General features: G+C 37.4%; 1 protein-coding gene across 1 annotated transcript in view; it reads right to left on the bottom strand.

Annotated features, from left to right (window-relative positions):
- The window catches only part of LOC148949293 (NACHT and WD repeat domain-containing protein 2), a 293776-nt gene that overhangs the window by 174602 nt on the left and 94470 nt on the right, over window positions 1-24704 (bottom strand). Inside the window, exon 7 of the mRNA XM_089092914.1 lies at window positions 12723-12921. Within this exon, the coding sequence (XP_088949040.1) occupies window positions 12723-12921 (199 nt within the window). The remainder of the gene's footprint in view (window positions 1-12722; window positions 12922-24704) is intronic.

Below are 24704 nucleotides of genomic sequence, written 5' to 3' on the forward strand. Positions count from 1 at the left end.
CTTCTACCAATCAACCCATCTCCCCCCAAAAAACTTTTCAGTCATTTCTTTTTAAAAAAATCTTTAGTCATTAAGAAATTTCAACGACCATCCTGTTGCAGAATTCCTATCAAGTCAAACAATAAAGCAAAAACGAAAACACCTAAAAAAAACCCTAATTTTAAACAGTTTTTGGGAAACAAGGTGAAAGTAAAGTGCAATTGGTCCGAAAGTAACCATAACTAAAAACAGAATTTTAGTAATTATAGATACAGGAAAATGATTGGCTTTATACGCTGATTCCAAATACATAAATTTCCTTAGGTTTAAAGTTATCTGTCAAAAGCTAAAACCTTGAGAATGTTAAGCCTCGACATGTGATTGGTTGCAATTCCTTTTTTCTTGCAAAGCCTTGAACTCCCTAATTAAAGGATATGAATTAGAACCATGGGAACGTAATTTTGTCGTATTTTGCTTATTTTCGTTGGAAAAAACACTGAAAAGCCATATTAAGAGCTATATTTGTGAGTTTTTCAATGAAAATTCCTTTTTTCTTGCCAAGTCTTGTCCACCCAAATTAAAGGATACGAATTAGAACCATGGGAATGTAATTTCATCGTATTTTGCTTATTTTCGTCGGAAAAACACTGAAAAGCCATATTAAGAGCTATATTTGTGAGTTTTTCACTGAAAATTCCTTTTTCTTGCCAAGCCTTGACCTCCTTAATTAAAGGATATGAATTAGAACCATGGGAACGTAATTTCGTCGTATTTTCCGTATTTTCGTAGAAAAAAACACTGAAGAGCTATATTCAGAGCTATATCTTTGAGTTTTTCACTGAAAATTCCTTTTTCTTTCCAATCCTTGCCCGCCCTCATTTAAGGATATGAGTAAGAACCATGGGAACGTAATTTCATCGTATTTTGCTTATTTTCGTCGGAAAAAACACTGTAAGTTACACTCCACACACTGTAAGTTACTGTACTTACACTCCACGTGTAAGTTAGGTTAGATTAGGTTAGTTTATCATGAGCACTCATGATAAGCTAACCTAATCTAACCTAACTTACACGTGGAGAAACCTAACTTCTAAGGTGTGTGTGTGTGTGTGTGTGTGTGTGTGTGTGTGTGTGTGTGTGTGTGTGTGTGTGTGTGTGTGTGTGTGTGTGTGTGTGTGTGTGTGTGTGTGTGTGTGTGTGTGTTGTGTGTGTGTGTGTGTGTGTGTGTGTGTGTGTGTGTGTGTGTGTGTGTGTGTGTGTGTGTGTGTGTGTGTGTGTGTGTGTGTGTGTGTGTGTGTTTGTTTGTGTTTGTGTTTGTGTGTGTGTGTGTTTTTTTGTTTTTGTGTTTTTTTGTTTTTTTGTGTGTGTTTGTGTGTGTGTGTGTGTGTGTGTGTGTGTGTGTAAGTTTTTGTGTGTGTGTAAGTTTTTGTGTGTGTGTGTGTGTGTGTGTGTCGTGTGTGTGTGTGTTTGTGTGTGCGTGTAAGTTTTGTGCGTGTGTGTAAGTTTTTGTGTGCATGTAAGTTTTTATGTGCATGTAAGTTTTCGTGTGCATGTGTAAGTTTTGTGTGGGTGTGTGTGTGTAAGTTTTTGTGTGTGTGTAAGTTTTGGCGTGTGTGTGTGTGTGTAAGTTTTAGTGTGTGTGCGTAAGTTTTCGTGTGTGTGTGTGTAAGTTTTTGTGTGTGTGTGTAAGTTTTTGTGCGTGTGTGTAAGTTTTTGTGTGTGTGTATGTTTTCGTGTGTGTGTGTGTAGTTTTTGTGTGTGTGTGTAAGTTTTTGCGTGTGGGTGTAAGTTTTGTGTGTGTGTGTGTGTGTGTAAGTTTTTGTGTGTGTGTAAGTTTTGGCGTGTGTGTGTGTAAGTTTTCGTGTGTGTGTGTGTAAGTTTTTGTGTGTGTGTGTGTAAGTTTTTGTGAGTGTGTGTAAGTTTTCGTGTGTGTGTAAGTTTTTGTGTGATTGTTATATTTTGTGTGCATGTAAGTTTTTGTGTGTGGGTGTAAGTTTTTGTGTGTGTGTGTAATTGTTTGTGTGTGTATGTTTTTGTGTGTGTTTGTTTTTTGTGTGTGTGTGTAAGTTTGTGTGTGTGTGTGTGTAAGTTTTTGTTTGTGTAAGTTTTTTTTGTGTGTGTGTGTGTAAGTGTGTGTGTGTGTGTGTGTAAGTTTGTGTGTGTGTGTGTGTAAGTTTTTGTGTGTGTTAGTTTTTTTTTTTTGTGTTTGTATAAGTTTGTGTGTGTGTGTGTGTAAGTTTTTGTGTGTGTAAGTTTTGACGTGTGTGTGTGTAAATTTTAGTGTGTGTGTGTGTGTAAGTTCTGTGTGTGTGTGTGTGTGTGTAAGTTTTTGTGCGTGTGTAAGTTTTTGTGTTCATGTGTAAGTTTTTGTGTGTGTGTGTGTGTGTGTAAGTTTTTGTGTGTGTGTAAGTTTTGGCGTGTGTGTGTGAGTTTTCGTGTGTGTGTGTGTGTGTAAGTTTTTGTGCGTGTGTAAGTTTTTGTGCGCATGTAAGTTTTTGTGTGCATGTAAGTTTTTGTGTGCATGTAAGTTTTCGTGTTTGCATGTGTAAGTTTTGTTTGTGTGTGTGTGTGTGTGTGTGTAAGTTTTTGTGTGTGTTTAAGTTTTGTCGTGTTTGTTTAAGTTTTAGTGTGTGTGTGTAAGTTTTCTGTGTGTGTGTGTAAGTTTTTGTGTGAATGTTAGTTTTTGTGTGCATGTAAGTTTTTGCGTGTGGTTGTAAGTTTTTGTGTGTGTGTGTGTAAGTTTTTGTGTGTGTAAGATTTTGTGTGTGTAAGTTTTTTTTGTGTGTGTGTAAGTTTTTGTGTGTGTGTGTGTGTAAGTTTTTGTGTGTGTAAGTTTTTTTTGTGTGTGTGTGTGTAAGTTTGTTTGTGTGTGTGTGTGTAAGTTTTTGTGTGTTTGTAAGTTTTTTTTTGTGTAAGTTTTTTTGTGTGTGTGTGTGTAAGTTTTTGTGTGTGTGTGTGAGTAAGTTTTTGTGTGTGTAAGTTTTGGCGTGTGTGTGTAAGTTTTCGTGTGTGTGTGTGTGTAAGTTTTGTGTGTGTGTGTGTGTAAGTTTTTGTGCGTGTGTAAGTTTTTGTGTTCATGTGTAAGTTTTTGTGTGTGTGTGTGTGTGTGTAAGTTTTTGTGTGTGTGTAAGTTTTGGCGTGTGTGTTTGAGTTTTAGTGTGTGTGTGTGTGTGTGAGTTTTTGTGTGTGTGTAAGTTTTTGTGTGCATGTAAGTTTTTGTGTGAATTTAAGTTTTTGTGTGCATGTTAGTTTTAGTGTGCATGTGTAAGTTTTGTGTGTGTGTGTGTGTGTGTGTGTGTGTGTAAGTTTTTGTGTGTGTGTAAGTTTTGGTGCGTGTGTGTAAGTTTTCGTGTGTGTAAGTTTTCGTGTGTGTGTGTAAGTTTTTGTGTGTGTGTGTGTGTAAGTTTTTGTGCGTGTGTGTAAGTTTTTGTGTGTGTGTGTGTGTAAGTTTTTATGTGTGTGTGTAAGTTTTTGGGTGTGTGTGTGTAAGTTTTTGTGTGTATGTAAGTTTTTGTGTGCATGTAAGTTTTTGCGTGTGTATGTAAGTTTTTGTGTGCATGTAAGTTTTCGTGTGCATGTGTAAGTTTTTGTGTGTGTGTGTGTGTGTGCGTGTGTAAGTTTTTGTGTGTGTGTAAGTTTTGGCATGTGTGTGTAAGTTTTCGTGTGTGTGTGTAAGTTTTCGCGTGTGTGTGTAAGTTTTTGTGTGTGTGTGTGTAAGTTTTTGTGCGTGTGTGTAAGTTTTTGTGTCTGTGTGTGTGTAAGTTTTTGTGTGTGTGTAAGTTTTTGTGTGCATGTAATTTTTTGTGTGTATGTAAGTTTTTGCGTGTGGGTGTAAGTATTGTGTGTGTGTGTAAGTTTTTGTGTGTGTGTGTGTGTGTGTAAGTTTTTGTGTGTGTAAGTTTTGGCGTGTGTGTGTAAGTTTTTGTGTGTGTGTGTGTAAGTTTTGGTGTGTGTGTGTAAGTTTTTTTGTGTGTGTGCGTTAGTTTTTGTGAGGGTGTGTGTAAGTTTTTGTGTGTTTGTAAGTTTTTGTGTTCATGTAAGTTTTTGTGTGAAGGTAAGTTTTTGCATGTGGGTGTAAGTTTTTTTTTTGTGTGTGTGTGTGTGTAAGTTTTTGTGTGTGTAAGATTTTGTGTGGGTGTAAGTTTTTTGTTTGTGTGAGTAAGTTTGCGTGTGTGTGTAAGTTTTTGTGTTTGTAAGTTTGTGTGTGTGTGTGTGTAAGTTTTTGTGTGTGTGTAAGTTTTGGCGTGTGTGTGTGTAAGTTTTCGTGTGTGTGTGTAAGTTTTGTGTGTGTGTAAGTTTTTGTGCGTGTGTGTGTACGAGTTTTTTTTGTGTTCATGTCATTTTAAGATCCGTAAAAAAGTTAAAAAAAAAACATGTTAAAAAAATTCAAGAAAGTATTTACGAAATGGGGAGGGGACTCTTTGAGGTTGGAAAATGGGTTTAGGAATGACATTATGAAAGGAACTTGTTCAGAAAAGATATAATAAAGCCATAAAAAAGTATTAAAAAAATGGAGATGGGGACTCTTTGGGGGGGGGGCGGCGGGGAGGTCTTTTGGGGATCCGGGGGCCCTTGAGCACCGATTGGTCTTTTGGGGGCCCGTGGGGACCTTTGGGGACCGAGGAGGGCCTTTGGGAGCCTGGGGAGGGTGTTTAGGGGTCTGGGTGGCACTTGAGGGCCGATTGGTCTTTTGGGAGCCCAGGGGACGTTTGGGGACCGGGGGAGGGCCTTTGGGGCCCAGGGAGGGCGTTTGGGGGTCTGAGGGGGCCCTTGAGCACCGATTGGTCTTTTGGGAGCCCGGGGACCTTTGGGGACCGAGGGAGGGCCTTTGGAAACCTGGGGAGGGTGTTTGGGGATGGGGGGGGCACTTGTGGGCCGATTGGTCCTTTGGGAGCCCGGTGGAACTTTGGGGTTGGGGTAGTGGGATCGGAACCCTTTGGGGTTGGGGTAGGGGGATCGGAGCCCTTTGGGGTTGTGGTAGAGGATCTCACAACACTGTTCAAATGGAACTTGTGTATTATAACGACCACAGAGTTTCACCATTAAATTCTCTTCTAAAATCATCTTCAAAATTATCTTTTATAATGTCTCTAACTGTATCGTCAAAATAATTCCATGAAATGGCTAAAAGGGTTTCGCTCAAATAATCCCTAGGCGTAATTCAGCGTGTTCCTTTTGTTTGGCATCTCTGCGCTGGCACATTTAAATTATTTGGAAACCTGATTCCCGCACTAAAACAATTCATCGCTAAGATCTAAACTTTGCCTCGGAAACGATTCTCTTGTTAGAACTCCAAATTAATTCTCCTTTCGTGAATCAATTCTCTTTAGAACAACAAATTAATTCCCCTTTCGTGTCAATCAATCAATCATGACTTCATCTGTCAGGTGTGATCTAAACTTTGTCCCGGAGACAATTCTCTTTGGAAATGCATCAAAGACATTAATTAACTTGACGTCATCTGTCAGACATTCCCTGGAAACAATTTGATTAATGACTGACAGCACAGGTGTTCCCTGGAAACTCATAACATTTGGCTCGAGCGTGCCCAAAACAATAACAGTAACATTGACCCCATTAACCACGTGTTCTTCCTAATAACTCTATCGCGTGCCCAAAACAACAACAACAACATTGACCCCATTAACCACGTGTCCCCCCTTATGACTCTATCGCGTGCCCAAAACAACAACAACAACATTGATCCCATTAACCACGTGTTCTCTCTAATGACTCTATCGCGTGCCCAAAACAACAACAATAACATTGACCCCATTAACCACGTGTTCTCCCTAATGACTCTATAGTCCATGAAAGTGACAAAGTTCCTGTTTTTCCATCCTCACTGACAAAATCCATAAAACCATCAAATAAATTGACCAACACACATAACCATCCATAAAAACAGACATAAATGTGACAAAGTTCCTGTTTTTTCATTCTCACTGACAAAATTCATAAAACCATCCATAAATGTGACAAAATTCCTGTTTTTCAAATTCTCACTGACAAAAACCATAAACCACGTGGTTCGTACGGGATCAATAGGGTCATCTCTACTGTTACGTATATTTATTATAAATAAAAACGTTCGTAAATAAAATTAAACAAGTTTTGAGCCATTTAACCAAATAAAAGTAAAATTAATATGCCAATCTTGTTTTAATTATTCATGTACGGTGAGCCAAAATCAAAACCTGCACTAATTCAAAAACGTTCAAAATTCAAATAAAAAACTAAGTTTTTTTTTAACTGAAAGTAAGGAACGACGTTAAAACTTCAAACGAACAGAAATTATTCCGTATATGAAAGGGGCTGTCCCCTCCTCAACGCCTCACTCTTTGCGCCAAAGTTCGACTTTCTCACAACTCTATTTTTTTAAACAATAAAAAAAACTTTAGCGTAAAGAGCGAGGCTTTGAGGAGGGGACATCCCCTTTCATATACGGAATAATTTCTGTTCGTTTTAAGTTTTAACGTCGTTCCTTACTTTTAGTTAAAAAAAACTTGTTTTTTTTTTATTTAATTGTAGATGAGACGCTTAGTTTTTCAGATCATATAAATTGTATAACATCTAAAATTGCCCGTAATGTTGGAATTATTATGAAATTGAAGCACATTTGTCCGAAAATTGTCCTTAGACTTTTGTATTTTTCACTTATCCATTGTTATCTATTATATTGTTGTTCGGTATGGTCTTCAACTTTTCAGTCCCATCTGAAACGATTTAGAGCTTCACAGAATTCTGCCATTAGAATTTTAGCAAATTATGGACCGAGAAATTCAGTGAGAAATGTGCATTTGAAACTGAATTTTCTTCTTCTAGCAGGTATATTCCTTTTTTATCGATCTATGTTAATGTTTGATATTATTAATAACCTTACCTCAAAATGTTTTAATGGCATGTTTATAACTGATGTGGATCTTCACAATTATAATACAAGAAATGCAGATGCATTTCGGCGGCCGCAGTGTGAAACAGCCCGGTCACAGTTCTCTGCTCGGCCGAGCTCCTGCCGAGCTCCTGGAGTCATTTACCAATTGGGGTTGTGCGTGAATATGACCCAAGTGGCTTCCGGAGAAAACTGAGGGATTTTTGCAATAAGATTTATCAATTTGTTTGATTTTTTTTTGTTTTTTTGTTTTTTTTAGTAGCGCCATAATGGAATTTTTGGTTGTGTTGTTTTGTTAGCCCGTCGGCGGGGGATATTGTTTTGTTTTTGTTTATTTATATTGAATTATGTGTTGGAAGTTGGAGTTTGCCTAACGAACCGAAAAGTTCCTTGGCGTTTGTTTTTTGTAAATTATGTTTAAATAAAATTATGCTCCTGAAAAAAAAAGAACTCCATTAAACCAAAAATAAGCAAAATTAAAATCAAATAATCTACCAAGCGTAAAATTACTACATATCTGCATCGAAAAATAAATGAAACCCATTACGAACAGAAATTACAATAAATTACCGAGTCAAACTCAAAACGAGTAGAAATTAACATGATTAGAGCCCACAACCCTTTTGCCTTCCCAAGGCCAGAACATGACTTGCACTTTACTGAAATTTTTTTAAATGTTTTCCCTTTTATTTCTTTAATAAATCAAATATTATTAATATTTTAAGGAATGAATATCGGCATATGTATATTAAACTGACAACGCACATTCATTTGTATTTTTTCAGTAAAGCGTAAATTATGTTCTGGCATTGGGAAGGCATAGGGGTCTTAAGCCCTACTCGATTAACACTTTTACATTATATGCAAAGTTGAGACAAAAGAGGCCAAGTTGATCTCTTCCAGTAGTCATTTTGCTTCACAAGCTGCCTCACTGTCAGAACTATCAGAGACAGTGGCTACCACAGAACCAACACAATTAAACCTGGACTTCACCTTTGAAATAGAGCGTCATGCGTAAAACCAGCGAGTTTGGACGGTCTTCTCAAACTCCAAGACTTTTTGCCCACTAATGTACAGGGATTCCACAAATAGTTCATTTCAAGTGTTGCTTCATAATATAAATATGTAAGGTCTTTGCAACAAAGAGTAAAATTCAGAAACTTCGTTGATGTTTTTAGGCAATCAGTCAAAACCAAATCTGTGGGCGTGACAGTGTAAAAAAAAAACGTGCATGAGGCACCTTTTCCTTAAGCTTGGCTTGAACTCCGTTGGATATCCTACTCATAATAAACACGCGGTCATAACATTGGACAATACTAAACATCAAATCTACAAAAACTTTTCTACAGTTTTAGAAATAGAGGTAGATAAGCTTTCGGCGTCTATTATTTGCATGCGATAACAGCTGATTAGTCGCTCCACTACTTTTGCATTTGATATGTACCTAGGTAGGATCGCTATTTGTTCTTTTCTAGAAGCATCTTGGGTCTCGTCAGCAAGAACATCGCAGTAATTACCTGACTTTACTTCTGAGATAATGTCTTGCTGTAGGGTGTTTCCTATCAGTGTAACTCCAGAGTTTTGGTACTGATGACTGCTATAGTGACCAAATCGACGCTGTAACTCGGCTTTCAGCTTCTCATTAACTTTTAATATTTCCTTGATCAGTTCAACAAAATTACCCCGGTTTGCGGATGTTTCTGATTCATCATGACCCCTCAAATGAAGACCCTGGTGGCCAAGAAAGGAAATAGCGCGAAAATTGTACTTCACATGATCTTTATTTTCTTGAGCCTCTTGATATCTGGACCGACTTAAGCCATTTGCTAAACATCTAAAAGTATCAGTATTGATTATCTTAAATTCTATCCATGCTGACACACCATTCCTATGTCTTTTACTACCATCATGTTGCTTCAATAGACCAGACTGTCTTTCCACTTACAGAATTCTGTCTCGATGAAAGCCCTTTTCCCAACAGTTTCCCCAATCTTTAGAGCCCCACTAGATAAATGGAAGCAAGGGAAAAAAAAACAGAATTCAAGTTTTATGAGTATTCAATCCGTTCGTAAGTCTTATAGGAATGCGCATTGAATTTCCTTTCGTTGGAACTGGAAGCCGGATATCTCTTAAGAATAGGTTGAGCTGGTTGGCTGGGACGCGTCGCAGAGATACCTGAGAGAGATTGTCGACTGCTACTGGAACCTGCAGCAGGTTTGGGAATGCAGACCACTCTTTCATGTTGACCTGGGTCATTTATTGTTCTGCTTGTTTCTGAAAGATTGTCACAGGTAAGGGATAATATGTGCAGTAACCCGACACTTTGAACACTGACATTATTGCCAGTTTCTTGCACTGAAGTTTCTTCATTTTGCATTTGGATTTTCACCACAAAAAAGTCCAAGGATTGTTGTCAATTTTTACTCATTGTTTGACTAAGGATTCACAACAACATAAAAGAAGAACTGACGAGCTGACGGCTAGTTTTTGACTGAACCCTAGTCAGAGATCATGACGGCGGGTAAGACAGCGGAGCGGCATTGTTTTATATATTTGAAAGCAATGTTGTCTACTTTGGTATGTAACAATGTAACAGTAAGATCAAGGCTGACGATTTTTGGCACTTCATTCTCGGAGCGTACAAACAGCTCCTCCCATTTACTCTGACATTAGCGGGTCAGTATGTATTTGTCAGTCACTAAAAAATGGTGCGAATTTGTATTATTCGTAATTGCGAAAGCAGAAAGAAACTTGGTGAGCCTGCGAAGTGGTTTGCAACTGTCCCATCTCACAGGTATGACTTAACTGATTGGCTTATTCTAACAAGGGGGCAGGGGTTGATTAAATTTGAGAAAATAAGGAAATTTCTAGTTCTAACTTCTAATCAATACTGCAACAGGGAAACCAAGTGGCGGGAGTATTTGAAATTTGCCGCAAGATTTTTTACCACAAAGGGGCAACCTAACAGTTTTAGCAGAGATTATCTATTAGGTTTAACAATAGTCTGTGGTTTTAGATAGTAATATTGCGCCATGGAGCGTCAAAACTTTTTCTTGTTATTTTTCTTTTATTGGTAAGGAAAAATGTTCCCTTTAATTTCCATTTTATTTTATTTTCCTTTTAATTTTAATTTCATTCAATTTTCATTTAATTTTTCCTCATTTATGCTCTTTTTCGGGCCATAGAGATGTCATTCGAAATTGGAAATAGAATCTTTGTTTTTCTTCTAATAATTGGTGAGATAGCCGTGATGGTTTATCATTTTTATTTTCTTTTTGTTATTTTCATGTCGGGATATTTATTTTCTCAAATTGTAGTTCATGTGTGACTTGAAAAAGGCTAATTACCTGTTTTGGCGGAGAACCGAGATAAGAGCTAGTTTTGTTGTTTATGAATGTTCTTGTATGAAATTCTCAGACCTTTCCTGAACTGTAAAGAATAAACACCCCTGTTTGAAAATCTTTGCACTTAGTGAATTTAGATAGTAATAAGGGTTCCTGATTGAGACCAATTTTAGGACTTGGGTTCTAATTATTGGTTGCTGTGGTAAAAGTTGCCACAATAGCCTTAACCAAGAAAATACCAAACGTCTGTTAAGATGTGTTTTTCGTAAAATTTTTAGTGAGTTTTCATAAAATTAAAGGACATCACACATTTGGTGGCAGATCCAAAATTTTACGGGGCTTTACGCTAGAAAAGCTCCTGTTATAGAATATTCTTCCAGTTTGTTTACCAGAAAATAAATAAAATGCATTTCTTACTGCTCAGTCTGTATAATCTTAGACCTTTTACGGCACAATTTCTAAAATATTTAAATTAATTTAAAATTAAATTCTTTAAAATTTAGTGATACAACGGTGAAGTCAGGTTTCACGTTCAAGAGAAATCTGACTTGTCTACCTGTGAAAAAATTGAATTTCGCTTATGCTTATAGTTGTCTAAATGTTCTCCGGAGAACTTCATCTTGGTCCGGGCATTTATAATAGTTGAGATAGGGAAAGATCATACTGTCTATTATTTATATACTATGGTTTGTCTACATCTTTAAATTTAGGATTCTCCAGGACGAGGACTGAAGAAACATTTCAAAACAAAGTCAATGAAAAGTAACTGTAAAAAGTAACAGCAAAAAAATTAACAGTGCTATTTAATGTCTCTGAAGAAGCAAAAGCTGACTGGTGAACAATACAAGCAACCGGTCATCTTGTCTCACTAGTTTAATATAGCACTAATATTTTAATAGTTTAATATACTCTAATATCTTGTTATCAAATAAGAATTGAAAAGTAATACATAGATTTGTGATGAGTTAAAAAATTTAAGCTATGTATTTATATGTTTATTCTTAAGACCATTCGAGCTTAACAATTCAGATTTATAGTTAATTACCATATCTAAAGAACATTTTGGAAAGGCCAATTGTCTTTTTTATTTTTATCAATCTAGTGTTTCAAACTAAATTCACAAATCATTAGAATGCTTGTTTTATTTGGTTTCTGAAAGTATCACTTTTAATACTCTTATGTTTAATATGTAACGCACAGATATTAAATTAGATAAATAGCATAAATTCCATGACGAAAATCAAGATTTGACGCATATTCAGCGTCATAAAAGCATTTATCAAAAGATAAGAGCTTACTTAGAAGGTATTCGCCCAGTTCGCCCAGTTTACACCAATGGCGTAAACAGAAAATAACATATTAAGGGGTCAAAAAACTGTTAATTTTTTGATTTTTACAGACGACAAGCATATTCAAATTTATGGAATTAGTTTCTGTTTGTTTTTGTTTTGTTTCCCGACTCATCGTGGCAGCACTGCCCATTAAAACTTTTCGTGAAGATTTTTGTCTAAATATTTGTGTAACAACTAAAAGAAAAAGAAAAAATCCAGCTTCCAGGTATGAATATACCTAAGATGGAACCAAGGGTCTTCTTTTTTCCCAGAATAAAATAAAACAATGAGCAGCAATTTTTGTCCAAATCCGAGGGTAGTACCCAGATAGAATATTTCCTGTTTTCACCGTTAGTGAAGTTAATGTGTCCATTATTTGTGCAAAATTTACTTTTATTGAGCTAATTTGAAAAAAAAATTGGGCAATTTATAATTTTAATGAAGGCCAAGTTTGTCCTCTATTGGCAAGGTTTGTCCTCTATTAGCAAATTCATCCCCTATTACCATTTTACATAAATGGTAAAAATATTTAGTTTTTAAAATTATTTTATTCTACTATTTGTTCTATTTCACTTTATATCTCATTTATTATTTTCTAACCATTATTTTTTTTTATTTACGTTTTAGAAACTAAGTCAATGTGTCTTTTATTTTCATTCGGACGGTCATCGTATCGCCATTTTGGATACTTGCAGATTTTTATATAATTATGCCAATTATTTTACTCTAGTTTGTTATTTTACTAAGGAGATCGTGTCTGCTATCCCGGCTATCTGCTTTCAATTTTTCTCTATATGCCATCCCTTCCTGTTTTGGGGACTTTTTTACTTACTTAAACATGTAAAATAATTTAATATTCGAAAAGTGTAGACCATCTATGCATCTTGAAGTCTGTTATTAAAGCACAGACGCTCGATAATTGGAAATTTTACCCCGACGATGAGAAAAATGATTGGGGGTCAATGGCAAAATACGACTTGAACCGCTTGGAGGCTTCCATTTCTTAGGTAGATGCATATAATTCAACGGTCGACTCAGCATGAAAATATAGCCATAAAAGGTCATTTGTCCACTTTTCATATAAATGGGGTGACATTAACTTTTAGGTGCAGTGAAGTTCCTTTGTACTTGACTTTGGCTATACATGAAAAAATATGCTATACAGAGGATATTTACCCGAACAGAATTATTGCAAGCATGCAAGTGTTGAAGTATTTCTGTGACAATTTGTCCTTGAGGACTAGAATCTTCTTTTCGCATTGCACGATCAATCAGCCGTATCATGCTCTTGTAGAAATGAGTAATAAAATCCTGAATATATTCTTCATGAGTGTCTGCAGCAAGACCATCTCTGCCAATCCAGTCTATAGTGTATCTAGGAAAAAATTTGGCATAAAAAAATTATTGGGTCAGTTTCTTGACCTTTTCTTTCAAAATATGTAATATGGAGTTGCAGATAACATGAGCATTCATATTTCAGCTGTTCCCAGAAATCGAACTTTAAGAACTATAATTCTAATCTGTTTCACAACTATCAAATACAACTTTAAGTCTCAACATAAAATGTAGGGTTCGGTTAAATAATATCTAACTTTTTTACCCTTAACAGCATCGTAAGTAGCATATGCGCCACTAGGGGTGTACTCTGAAAGTGCTAGTCTCTTTTTAATCCTAAGGAAAAAAGCCCCTTTTTCAATGACTTAAAATGGACTTTTTTTTAGAAAATAACGGGATAGCATTAACGCTATTCAGCTGCACAATTTTTTGCGAAAATGATCCTAACAACATGGTGGAACAATTATTTACGCAAATAATAAAACATAACAAATGATTGGATTACATCCAAGATACTCTGGGATGAAAACAAATTAACACTAGGAACTCAAGGTTTGCGACTCTTTGTATATGGGACCGCGGTTTCGGAGAAGTATTCACCATCGTTAGTAACCAATACTATATGTAAACATTGAGCAGTCCATAACTTGCAGACCTTCCACCGGGGACTGTGGGGATTAAGTCATTCTCAAAGACATAGTTATTGTAATTTTCGACCATGCTGAACAAAATGGCTATTACAAAATTTTGATCAGGTGACTTTGGGAAAATTGAACGGGGGAAGGGGCCTATATGCCCTCAATTTTTTTGTTCACTTAAAAAGGGTACTAGAGCTTTTTAATTTCCGTTTGAATGAGTCCCCCCGTGATATTCTAGGACCACTGGGTCGACACGATCACCCCTGGAAAAAAAATAAAAATAAAAACGCATCCGTGATCTTTCTTCTAATAAGAAATACAAAATTCCACATTTTTGCACATAGGAGCTTGCAACTTCTACAGTGTGGTTCTCTGATACGCTGAATCTGATGGTGTGATTTTTATTAAAATTGTATGACGTTTAAGGGATGTTTCCCTCTTTTTTGAAAATAAGACAAATTTTCTTAGGCCTGTAACCTCAGTAGAATGGCCTTATTGACTCGTGTCACCCACCCCTGCTGCCATCTACAATTTAGTTTAATGATGACGGGACATAATTTATTCAAGGATTATCGATCGAGTCTAATGGGGGTGTGTCAAGGTCAATCGATCTGTTGTTGTTTGGCCACGTGCGAATGACATGAGGGGTGATTTATATAATCGCTAGGGGAAATCTTTGATTCACGAGTGTGGGGAATTATGAAACAATATGGTCATAGAGTCCCTCGGGAGAAAGAGTACGTAATCGCTAAAGGAACTCTTTTTACAAGATCGATTTATTTGTTGTTTCTATGTGTAATACCTCGGGGGGGGGCGACGGTTACACCTGCGCATTGAATTCTAACGGGAACAATGTTATTGATCTAGGACTCGAGGGGGAAGTGAATTTCCGTGGATTTACATAATCGCTAGGGGAAATTATTGATTCACGAAGGGGGAATTAAGAAACAAACATGGCTTCATTGTTGTTTGGCTAACCTAACCTGTGAACTTGATTTACATACTCGGCGGGGAAATTATTGATTCACGAAGAGGTAATTAAGAAACATTAAGGCTTCTTTAATCTGAGATTTACATAATCGCTAGGGGAAATTATTGATTCACGAAAGGGGGAATTAAGAAACAAACATGGCTTCATTGTTGTTTGGCTAACCTAACCTGTGAACTTGATTTACATAATCGGTGGGGAAATTATTGATTCATGCAGGGGGAATTAAGAAACATTAAGGCTTCTTTAATCTGGGATTTACATAATCACTCGGGGACATTATTGATTCACGATGGGGGAATGATGAAACAAACATGGCTTCCTTGTGGTTTGGCTAGCCTAACCTGAGAACTTGATTTACATAATCGGCGGGGAAATTATTGATTCACGAAGAGGGAATTAAGAAACATTAAGGCTTCTTTAATCTTTAGGCCTGAGGGATTTATTTATTATTGTTGTTTTTGGACAAGTGCATGCTAGGGGTGAATGTCAAGGTGTCCTGGAATAGGAAACAGTTAGATCACTTGTTTCCTTCTCAGCCAATCAGAGAGTCGGATTGGCTGAAATTACGTTTAGGGATTATTTGGGTGAAACCGTTTTATCCATTTTATGGGATTATTTTGGCGAAACAGTTTGAGCCATTTGAAAGAAGATTTTAAGAAAGGTTTTAGAAGAGAATTTGAGGGTGAAACTCTGTGGTCGTTATAATACACAAGTTCCATTTGAACAGTGTTGTGAGGTCCTCTACCCCAACCCCAAAGGGTTCCGATCCCCCACCCCAACCCCGAAGGAAGCCCCCGGTACTCAAAGGTCCCCCAAGCTCCCAAAGAGCCCCAGCCCCCCAAACGCCCTCCTCAGACCCTCAAAGGCCCTCCTCTGGTCCTCAAAGGGCCCCCGGACCCCCAAAGGGCCCCCCGGACCACAGAGACCCTCCCCCGGTCCTCAATGGTCCCCCGGGCTCCCAAAGAGCCACCGGCGCCCCCAAAGGCCCACCCATACCCCCAAAGGCCATCCCCGGGCCCCCCAAAGGACCATCGAGCTCCCAAAGGACCAACGGGGTCCCAAAGGCCCTACACCGGCCCTAAAGGTCTCCCAAGGTCCCATAGAGCCCCAGCCCCCCAGACGCTCTCCTCAGACCCTCAAAGGCCCTCCCCGGGCCCCCCCCAAAGGCCCATCGAGCTCCCAAAGGACCAACGGGTCCCAAAGGCCCTCCACCGGTCCCCAAATGTCCCCCAGGCACCCCAAGGCCCACCCTGTGCCACCAAGGCCCCCCAAGTTCCCAAAGGGCCACCGGCGCCCCCAAAGGCCCCCCCCGACCCCCAAAGGACCCCCCCGGGCCCCCCAAAGGCCCATAGAGCTCCCAAAGGACCAACGGACCCCCCAATGCCCTCCCCCGGCCCCCAAATGTCCCACCGGACACCCAAACGCCCACCCTGTGCCCCAAAGGCCCCCCCGGCCCCCAAAGTCACTCCGGACCCCCCAAGACCCGCCCTGTGGCCCCCCCCCTGCACCCGTCTTTCGTTGATGTGTGTTGTCTGAAACCAATGATTTGGGATGTGTAGTTTGCTACTTCAGGCTTTTATGAGCTAAGGTTTCCTAGTATTTCCTAGGTGAATGTTGTCTGAAACCAATAGTTTGGGATGAGTAGTTTGCTATTTTTGACTTTTCTGTGCTAGGTTTCTTAGTCTTTCGTTGGTGTATGTTGACTGAAACCGATGATTTGGGATATGTAGTTTGCTATTTTTGAATGTTATGGGCTAGATTTCTTAGTCTTTCATAGGTGTGTGATGTCTGAAACCTAGGATTTGGGATAGGTGGATTGCTGGTTTTGACTTTTCTGAGCTGGAATTCTTAGCCTTTCATAGGTGTTTGTTGTCTGAAACCTATAGTTTGGGATGACTAGTTTGCTATTTCTGACTTTTCTGAGCTAGGTTTCTTAGACTTTCATAGGTGAGTGTTGTCTGAAAACTATGATTTGGGATATGTAATTTTCTATTTAAGACTTTTAATAACAGGATTTCTTATTCTTTCTTATTTGTGTGGTGTCTGAAAACTATGATTTAGGATGTGTGGGTTGCTATTTTCTGACATTTTTGAGCTGGATTTCTTAGCCATTAGTAGGTGTGTGTTGACTGAAACCTATGATTTGGGATGGTTAATTTTCTATTTTTGACTTTTCTGAGCTGGATTTCTTAGCCATTCGTAGGTGTGTGTTGACTGAATCCTATGATTTGGGAGGTGTAGTTTGCTTTTTGGACTTTTCAGAGCTAGGATTCTTAGTCACTCATGGGTGTTTGTTGTCTGAAACTTCGAGTTTGGGATGAGTAGTTGGCTATTTCAGACTTTTCTGAGCTAAGCTTTCTTAGTATTTCGTAGGTGAATGCTGTCTGAAACCTATAGTTTGGGATATGTAAATTACTATTTCGGGCTTTTCTGAGATGGATTTCTTATTCTTTCGTAGTCGTGGGGTGTCTGAAACATATGATTTGTGATGTGTAATTTGATATTTTAGACTTTTCTTAGCTAGGTTTCTTAGACTTTAATATGTATGTGTTGTCAGAACAATATTATTTGGGATGTGTAGTTTGCTATTTCAGGCTTTTTTGAGCTAAGGTTTTCTAGTATTTCGTAGGTGAATGTTGTCTGAAACCAATAGTTTGGGATGATTAGTTTGCTATTTTGACTTTTCTGAGCTAGGTTTCTTAGTCATTCGTTGGTGTGTGTTGACTGAAACCTATGATTTGGGATATGTAGTTTGCTATTTTTTACTTTTCTGAGCTGGATTTCTTAGACTTTCATATGTGTGTGTTGTCTGAAACCTATGATTAGGGATTGGTTGATTGCTAATTTTGACTTTTCTTAGCTGGATTTCTTAGAATTTCATAGGTGTTTGTTGTCTGAAACCTATAGTTTGGGATGTCTAGTTTGCTATTTTTGACTTTTCTGAGCTAGGTTTCTTAGCCGTTCATAGGTGAGTGTTGTCTGAAACCTATGATTTGGGATATGTAATTTGCTATTTTTGACCTTTCATAACCGGATGTCTTAGTCTTTCATAGGTGTGTGGTGTCTGAAACCTATGATTTGGGGTGTGTGGGTTGCTATTTTTTGACTTTTCTGAGCAGGATTTCTTAGCCATTCGTCGGTGTGTGTTGACTGAAACCTATGATTTGGGATAGTTAATTTGCTATTTTTGACTTTTCTGAGCTAGATTTCTTAGCCTTTCATAGGTGTGTCCTTTCAGAAAATTATGATTTGGGAGATATAGTTTGCTTTTTGGACTTTTCAGAGCTAGGATTCATAGTCACTCATAGGTGTTTGTTGTCTGAAACTTCGAGTTTAGGATGAGTACTTGGCTATTTCAGACTTTTCTAATCTACGGTTTCTTTGTATTTCGTAGGTGAATGCTGTCTGAAACTTATGATTTGGGATATGTAAATTACTATTTCGGGCTTTTCTGAGTTGGATTTCTTAGTCTTTCATAGGTGTGTGTTGTCTGAAACCTATGAGTTGGGATGGGTGGATTGCTACTTTTGACCTTTCTGAGCTGAATTTCTTAACCTTTCATATGTGTTTGTTGTCTGAAACCTATAGATTGGGATGACTAGTTTGCTATTTTTGAATTTTCTGAGCTAGGTTTCTTAGCCGTTCATAGGTTAATGTTTTCTGAAACCTATGATTTGGGATATTTAAATTACTATTTAGGTCTTTTCTAATCTAGATTTCTTATTCTTTGGTTGGTGTTTTTTGTCTGAAACCTATGATTTGGGATGGATGGATTGCTACTTTTGACTTTTCTGAGCTGGATTTCTTAGCCTTTCATAGGTGTTTGTTGTCTGAAACCTATAGTTTGGGATGACTAGTTTGATATTTTTGAATTTTCTGAGATAGATTTCTTAGCCTTTCATATGTGTGTCCTTTCAGAAACCTATGATTTGTATTATGTAGTTTGCTATTTTTGACTTTTCTGGGCTGGATTTATTAGCCTTTCATAGGTGTGTGTTGACTGAAACCTATGATTGAGATGAGTGGTTTGCTATTTTTGTCTTTTCTGAGCTAGTTTTCTTCACACAAAAACTTACACACACACACACACACACACAAACTAAAACATACACACACACACACAACAAAACAAACACACACAAAAGCTTATACACACAAAAACTTACACACACACACAAACAAAAACTAACACACACACGCAAAAACTTACACCCACACGCAAAAACTTACATGCACACAAAAACTCACATGTACACAAAAACTTACACACACACAAAAACTTACACACACACACGAAAACTTACACACAAAAACTTACACTTACACACTAAAAAAACCGCACACACACACACACACACACAAACACACACATGCACAAGAAAATAAAAAAAAATAAAACGAAATAAAAAATGAAAATAAAATCTAAAAATAAGACAAAAACTTACACACACACAAAAACTTAAGCGCACACACAAAAACTTACACACACACAATTAAAAATACACACACACACACACACAAGAAATTAAACACACACACATGATAAAATACACACAAACACACCCGGACACATACACACACACATGAAAAATATAACAGACCCACAAAAACTAACACACACACACACACACAAAAACTTACACATGAACACGAAAACTTACATGCACACAAAAACTTACACACACACACACACACACACGCACACAAACACCCACAAACAATAAAAAACACACACACACACGCAAACACACACAAACACACACTAAAACTCACACACACACCCAAAAACATACACAAAAACAAAAACTAACACACACACACACACACACACAAAAACTAACACATTCACATGAAAACTTAAATTCACACAAAAACTTACATTCACACAAAAACTTACACACACAAACACACACACAAACAAAAAACTCACACACACACACACACAAGAAAAATAAAATAAACACTCCAAAAATTGTACACAAAAAAAAGCTTACACACACACACACACAAAAAAAACTTAAACAAGAACACAACAAAAAACTCACACACACACACGAACACAAACTTACAAACACACACACACACACACACACACACACACAAAACTTAAAAAACAAAACACCACCACACACCCACAACAGAACCCAAATAACACAAACCACCCTAACAAAAAAAAAAAACAACACAAACACACAAACAAACAAACAGACAAACAAACAAAAATTACACACACACACAAACACACACACACACATACAAACACACACAAAAACACTCACACCCACACACACAATCATAGACAAACAAAAACAAACACACACACACACAAACTTACACACACAAGCACAAACTAACATTCACACAAAAACTTACCTCCACACAAAAACTTACACACACACAAAAACTTACACACACGCAAAAAAACTTACACACACACACAAAAACTAACACACACACAAAAACTAACACACACACACACACACACACACACACACACACACACACACACACACACACACACACCCACAAAAACACACACACACACACACACTTACAAATGCAAATTAAAAATTAAATTAACACAAACACTTACACACACACACACACGTCAAAACTTACACACACAAAATATTAGACACACAAAAACTTACACACACACACACACACAAAAACTTACACACACACGCAAAAACTTACATGCACACAAAAACTTACATGCACACAAAAACTTACATGCACACAAAAACTTACACACACGCACAAAAACTTACACACACACACAAAAACTTACACACACACACACGAAAACTTACGCACACACACGAAAACTAACACACACACACGCAAAAACTTACACACACACAAAAACTTACACACTTACCATATCACAGTTACATTGTCTTAATTTTTCAAATTTCATTTTGAATTTCTGTCGTGAAATGCAAGAGTTGGAATATTTCAGTAGTGACTTATGGTGCTTTACCTTCTCACAGTTACATTCTCTTGATTTTTCGAATTTCATTTTGAATTTCTGTCATGAAATGCAAGAGTTGGAAAATTGGGGTCTTAGTCCACCAGCCCGAATGGTGGAAATCCACTAGCTCAGTATTGGGGTCCCATTCCACCAGCCTGAACGGTGGAAATTCACTAGCTCAGAATTGGGGTCTTAGTCCACCAGCCTGACTGGTGGAAATCCACTCGCTCAATAGTGGGGTCTCAGCCCACCAGTCTTAATGATGGAAATTCACTGTTTAATTTAGGTTAGGTTATCTTATCTTTAGCTCTCATGATAAGTTAACCTAACCTTTTCCGGCGAGTATGGTTAGGTTAGACTAGATTAAGTTAGGTTAGGTTAAGTTAGGTTAGGTTAGCCCATGTACGCTTCACTTAGGTTAGCTTAGGTTTGGTGAGAGACAGGCAATAAGTTAGGTGTATGATTAGGTTAGGTTAGGTTGGATTAAATTAGGTTAGGTTTTTCCGGCGAGTATGGTTAGGTTAGACTAGATTAAGTTAGGTTAGTTTAAGTTAGGTTAGGTTAGCCCATGTACGCTTCACTTAGGTTAGCTTAGGTTAGGTGAGAGACAGGCAAAAGTTAGGTGTATGATTAGGTTAGGTTAGGTTAGATTAAATTAGGTTAGGTTAAGTTAGGTTAGGCTAGGTTAGCCTACGTACGTGCACGTACGTAGGCTAACCTAGCCTAACCTAACTTAACCTAACCTAATTTAATCTAACCTAACCTAACCTAATCATACACCTAACTTTTTGCCTGTCTCTCACCTAACCTAAACTAACCTAAGTGAAGCGTACATGGGCTAACCTAAACTAAATTAAATTAAACTAACTTAATATGGTCTAAACTAAAAAGACTCGTATTATTAACATAAAAGACACGTATACGACCTAACCTAATCAGACCCCTAAATGTTAGCATGCCTCTCGTAAAACACTACGCTAACCTAAGTGACGCGCACCTTTGCTAACCTAGCCTAACTGAGCCTAACCTAACTTAATATAGTCTAACCAGACTCGCCGGAAAAGGTTAGATTAACTTATACAGAGAGATCATGAAAAGTTGAACTAACCTAACTTAAACAGTGAATTTCCATCATTCAGACTGGTGGGCTGAGACCCCAATATTGAGCTAGTGGATTTCCACCATTGAGGCTGGTGGACTAAGACCCCAATTCTGAGCTAGTGAATTTCCACCGTTCAGGCTGGTGGACTGGGACCCCAATACTGAGCTAGTGGATTTCCACAATTCGGGCTGGTGTACTAAGACCCCAATTTGTCAAATCTTGCATTTCTTGGCAGAAATTCAAAATGAACTTCAAAAAATCAAGTGAATGTAAATGTGAGAAGGTAAAGCACAACAAGTCACTACTGAAATATTCCAACTCTTGCATTTCACGAAAGAAATTCAGAATGAAATTTGACAAATTAAGACAATATAACTGTGATATGGTAAGTGTGTAAGTTTTTGTGTGTGTGTAAGTTTTGGCGTGTGTGTGTGTTAGTTTTAGTGTGTGTGCGTAAGTTTTAGTGTGTGTGTGTGTAAGTTTTTGTGTGTGTGGGTAAGTTTTTGTGCGTGTGTGTAAGTGTTTGTGTTTTTATTTTTGGTTGTGCTTTTTTTTTTGTGTGTACTTTTTTGAGTGTGTGTTTGTATGTTAGTTTTTGTGTGTGTGTGTGTGTAAGTGGGTTTTTGTCTAATCGAGTGTTTTTTTATTTTTTTTCGAGTGTTTGTTTATGTATTAGGGCTCGTACATGTATTATTTAATGTGCATGTGTAAGTGTGTGTGTGTGTGTGTGTGTGTGTTTGTGTGTGTGTGTGTGTGTGTGTGTGTGTGTGTGTGTGTGTGTGTGTGTGTGTGTGTGTGTGTGTGTGTGTGTGTGTGTGTGTGTGTGTGTGTGTGTGTGTGTGTGTGTGTGTGTGTGTGTGTGTGTGTGTGTGTGTGTGTGTGTGTGTGTGTGTGTGTGTGTGTGTGTGTGTGTGTGTGTGTGTGTGTGTGTGTGTGTGTGTGTGTGTGTGTGTGTGTAAGTTTTTGTGTGCTTGTAAGTTTTTGTGTGGATGTTAGTTTTCTTGTTCTTGTGTAAGTTTTTGTGTGTGTGTAAGTTTTTTTGTGCGTGTTATTTTTTTATTGTGAGTGTGTAAGTTTTATTGTGTGTGTTTGAGTAATTTTTATTTTTTGTGTGTGTTTTTTTGTGTGTGTTTGTGTGTTTAAGATTTAGTGTTTGTTAGTTTGTTTTAGTGTGTGTGTGTAAGTTTTTGTGTGTGCGTGTTATTTTTTTTGTTTTTTTTATTTTTTTTGTTGATGTTAGTTTTTATGTTCATGTTAGTTTTAGTGTGCATGTGTAATTTTTTTGTGTGTATGTGTGTGTGTGTGTGTGTGTGTGTGGGTTATTTTTCGTGTGTGTGTGTAAGTTTTTGTGTGCATGTAAGTTTTTGCGTGTGGGTGTAAGTTTTAGTGTGTGTGTAAGTTTTTGTGTACATGTAAGTTTTTGTGTGCATGTAAGTTTTTGCGTGTGGGTGTTAGTTTTTGCGTGTGGGTGTAAGTTTTTGTGTGTGTGTGTGTGTAAGTTTTTGTGTGTCTAAGCTTTTGTGTGTATAAGTTTTGACATGTGTGTGTGTGTAAGTTTTTGTGTGTGTGTGTGTGTGTGTGTGTGTGTGTAAGATTTTGTGTGAATAAAACTATATCATAAAATAAAAAAATATAAAACCACTCATCTCAATCATAGGTTTCAGTCAACACACACCTATGAAAGGCTAATAAATCCAGCCCAGAAAAGTCAAAAATAGCAAACTACATAATCCAAATCATAGGTTTCTGAAAGGACACACCTATGAAAGGCTAAGAAATCTAGCTCAGATAAGTCAAAAATAGCAAACTAGTCATCCCAAACTATAGGTTTCAGACAACAAACACCTATGAAATGCTAAGAAATCCAGCTCAAAAAAGTCAAAAGTAGCAATCCATCCATCCCAAATCATAGTTTTCAGACAACAAAAAACAACGAAATACTAATAAATCTAGCTTAGAAAAGCCCGAAATAGTAATTTACATATCCCAAATCATAGGTTTCAGACAACATTCACCTATGAACGGCTAAGAAACCTAGCTCAGAAAAGTCAAAAATAGCAAACTAGTCATCCCAAACTATAGGTTTCAGACAACAAACACCTATGAAAGGTTAAGAAATTCAGCTCAGAAAGGTCAAAAGTAGCAATCCACCCATCCCAACTCATAGGTTTCAGACAACACACACCTATGAAAGACTAAGAAATCCAACTCAAAAAAGCCCGAAATAGTAATTTACATATTCCAAATCATAAGTTTCAGACAGTATTCACCTACGAAATACTAAGAAACCTTAGGTTAGAAAAGTCTGAAATAGCCAAGTACTCATCCCAAACTCAAAGTTTCAGACAACAAACACCTATGAGTGACTAAGAATCCTAGCTCTGAAAAGTCCAAAAAGCAAACTATATCTCCCAAATCATAATTTTCTGAAAGGACACACCTATGAAAGGCTAAGAAATCTAGCTCAGAAAAGTCAAAAATAGTAAATTAACCATCCCAAATCATATGTTTCAGTCAACGCACACCTACGAATGGCTAAGAAATCCTGCTCAGAAAAGTAAAAATATAGCAACCCACTCACCCCAAATCATAGGTTTCAGACACCTCACACCTATGAAAGACTCAGAAATCCGGTTATGACCTGGCAAAAATAGCAAATTACATATCCCAAAACATAGGTTTCAGACAACACTCACCTATGAACGGCTAAGAAACCTAGCTCAGACAAGTCAAAAATATCAAAATAGTCATCCCAAACTATAGTTTTCAGACAACAAACCCCTATGAAAGGCTAAGAAATCCATCTCAGAAAAGTCAAAAGTAGAAATCAACCCATCCAAAATAATAGGTTTCATACAACACACACCTATGAAAGGATAAGAAAACAAGCTCAGAAAAGTCAAAAATAGCAAAATACATATCCCAAATCATCGGTTTCAGACAACACACACCAAAGAAAGACTAAGAAACCTAGCTCAGAAAAGTCAAAAGAGCAAACTACTCAACACAAACTATTGGTTTCAGACAACATTCACCTACGAAATACTAGAAAACCTAAGCTCAGAAAAGTCAGAAATAGAAAACTACACATACCAAATCATAATGTTCTGACAACACA

This window comes from Artemia sp. Qi Xiang Cuo, chromosome 8 (assembly GCF_049724085.1).
Source record: "Artemia sp. Qi Xiang Cuo chromosome 8, ASM4972408v1, whole genome shotgun sequence".
NCBI lineage: Eukaryota > Metazoa > Arthropoda > Branchiopoda > Anostraca > Artemiidae > Artemia > Artemia sp. Qi Xiang Cuo.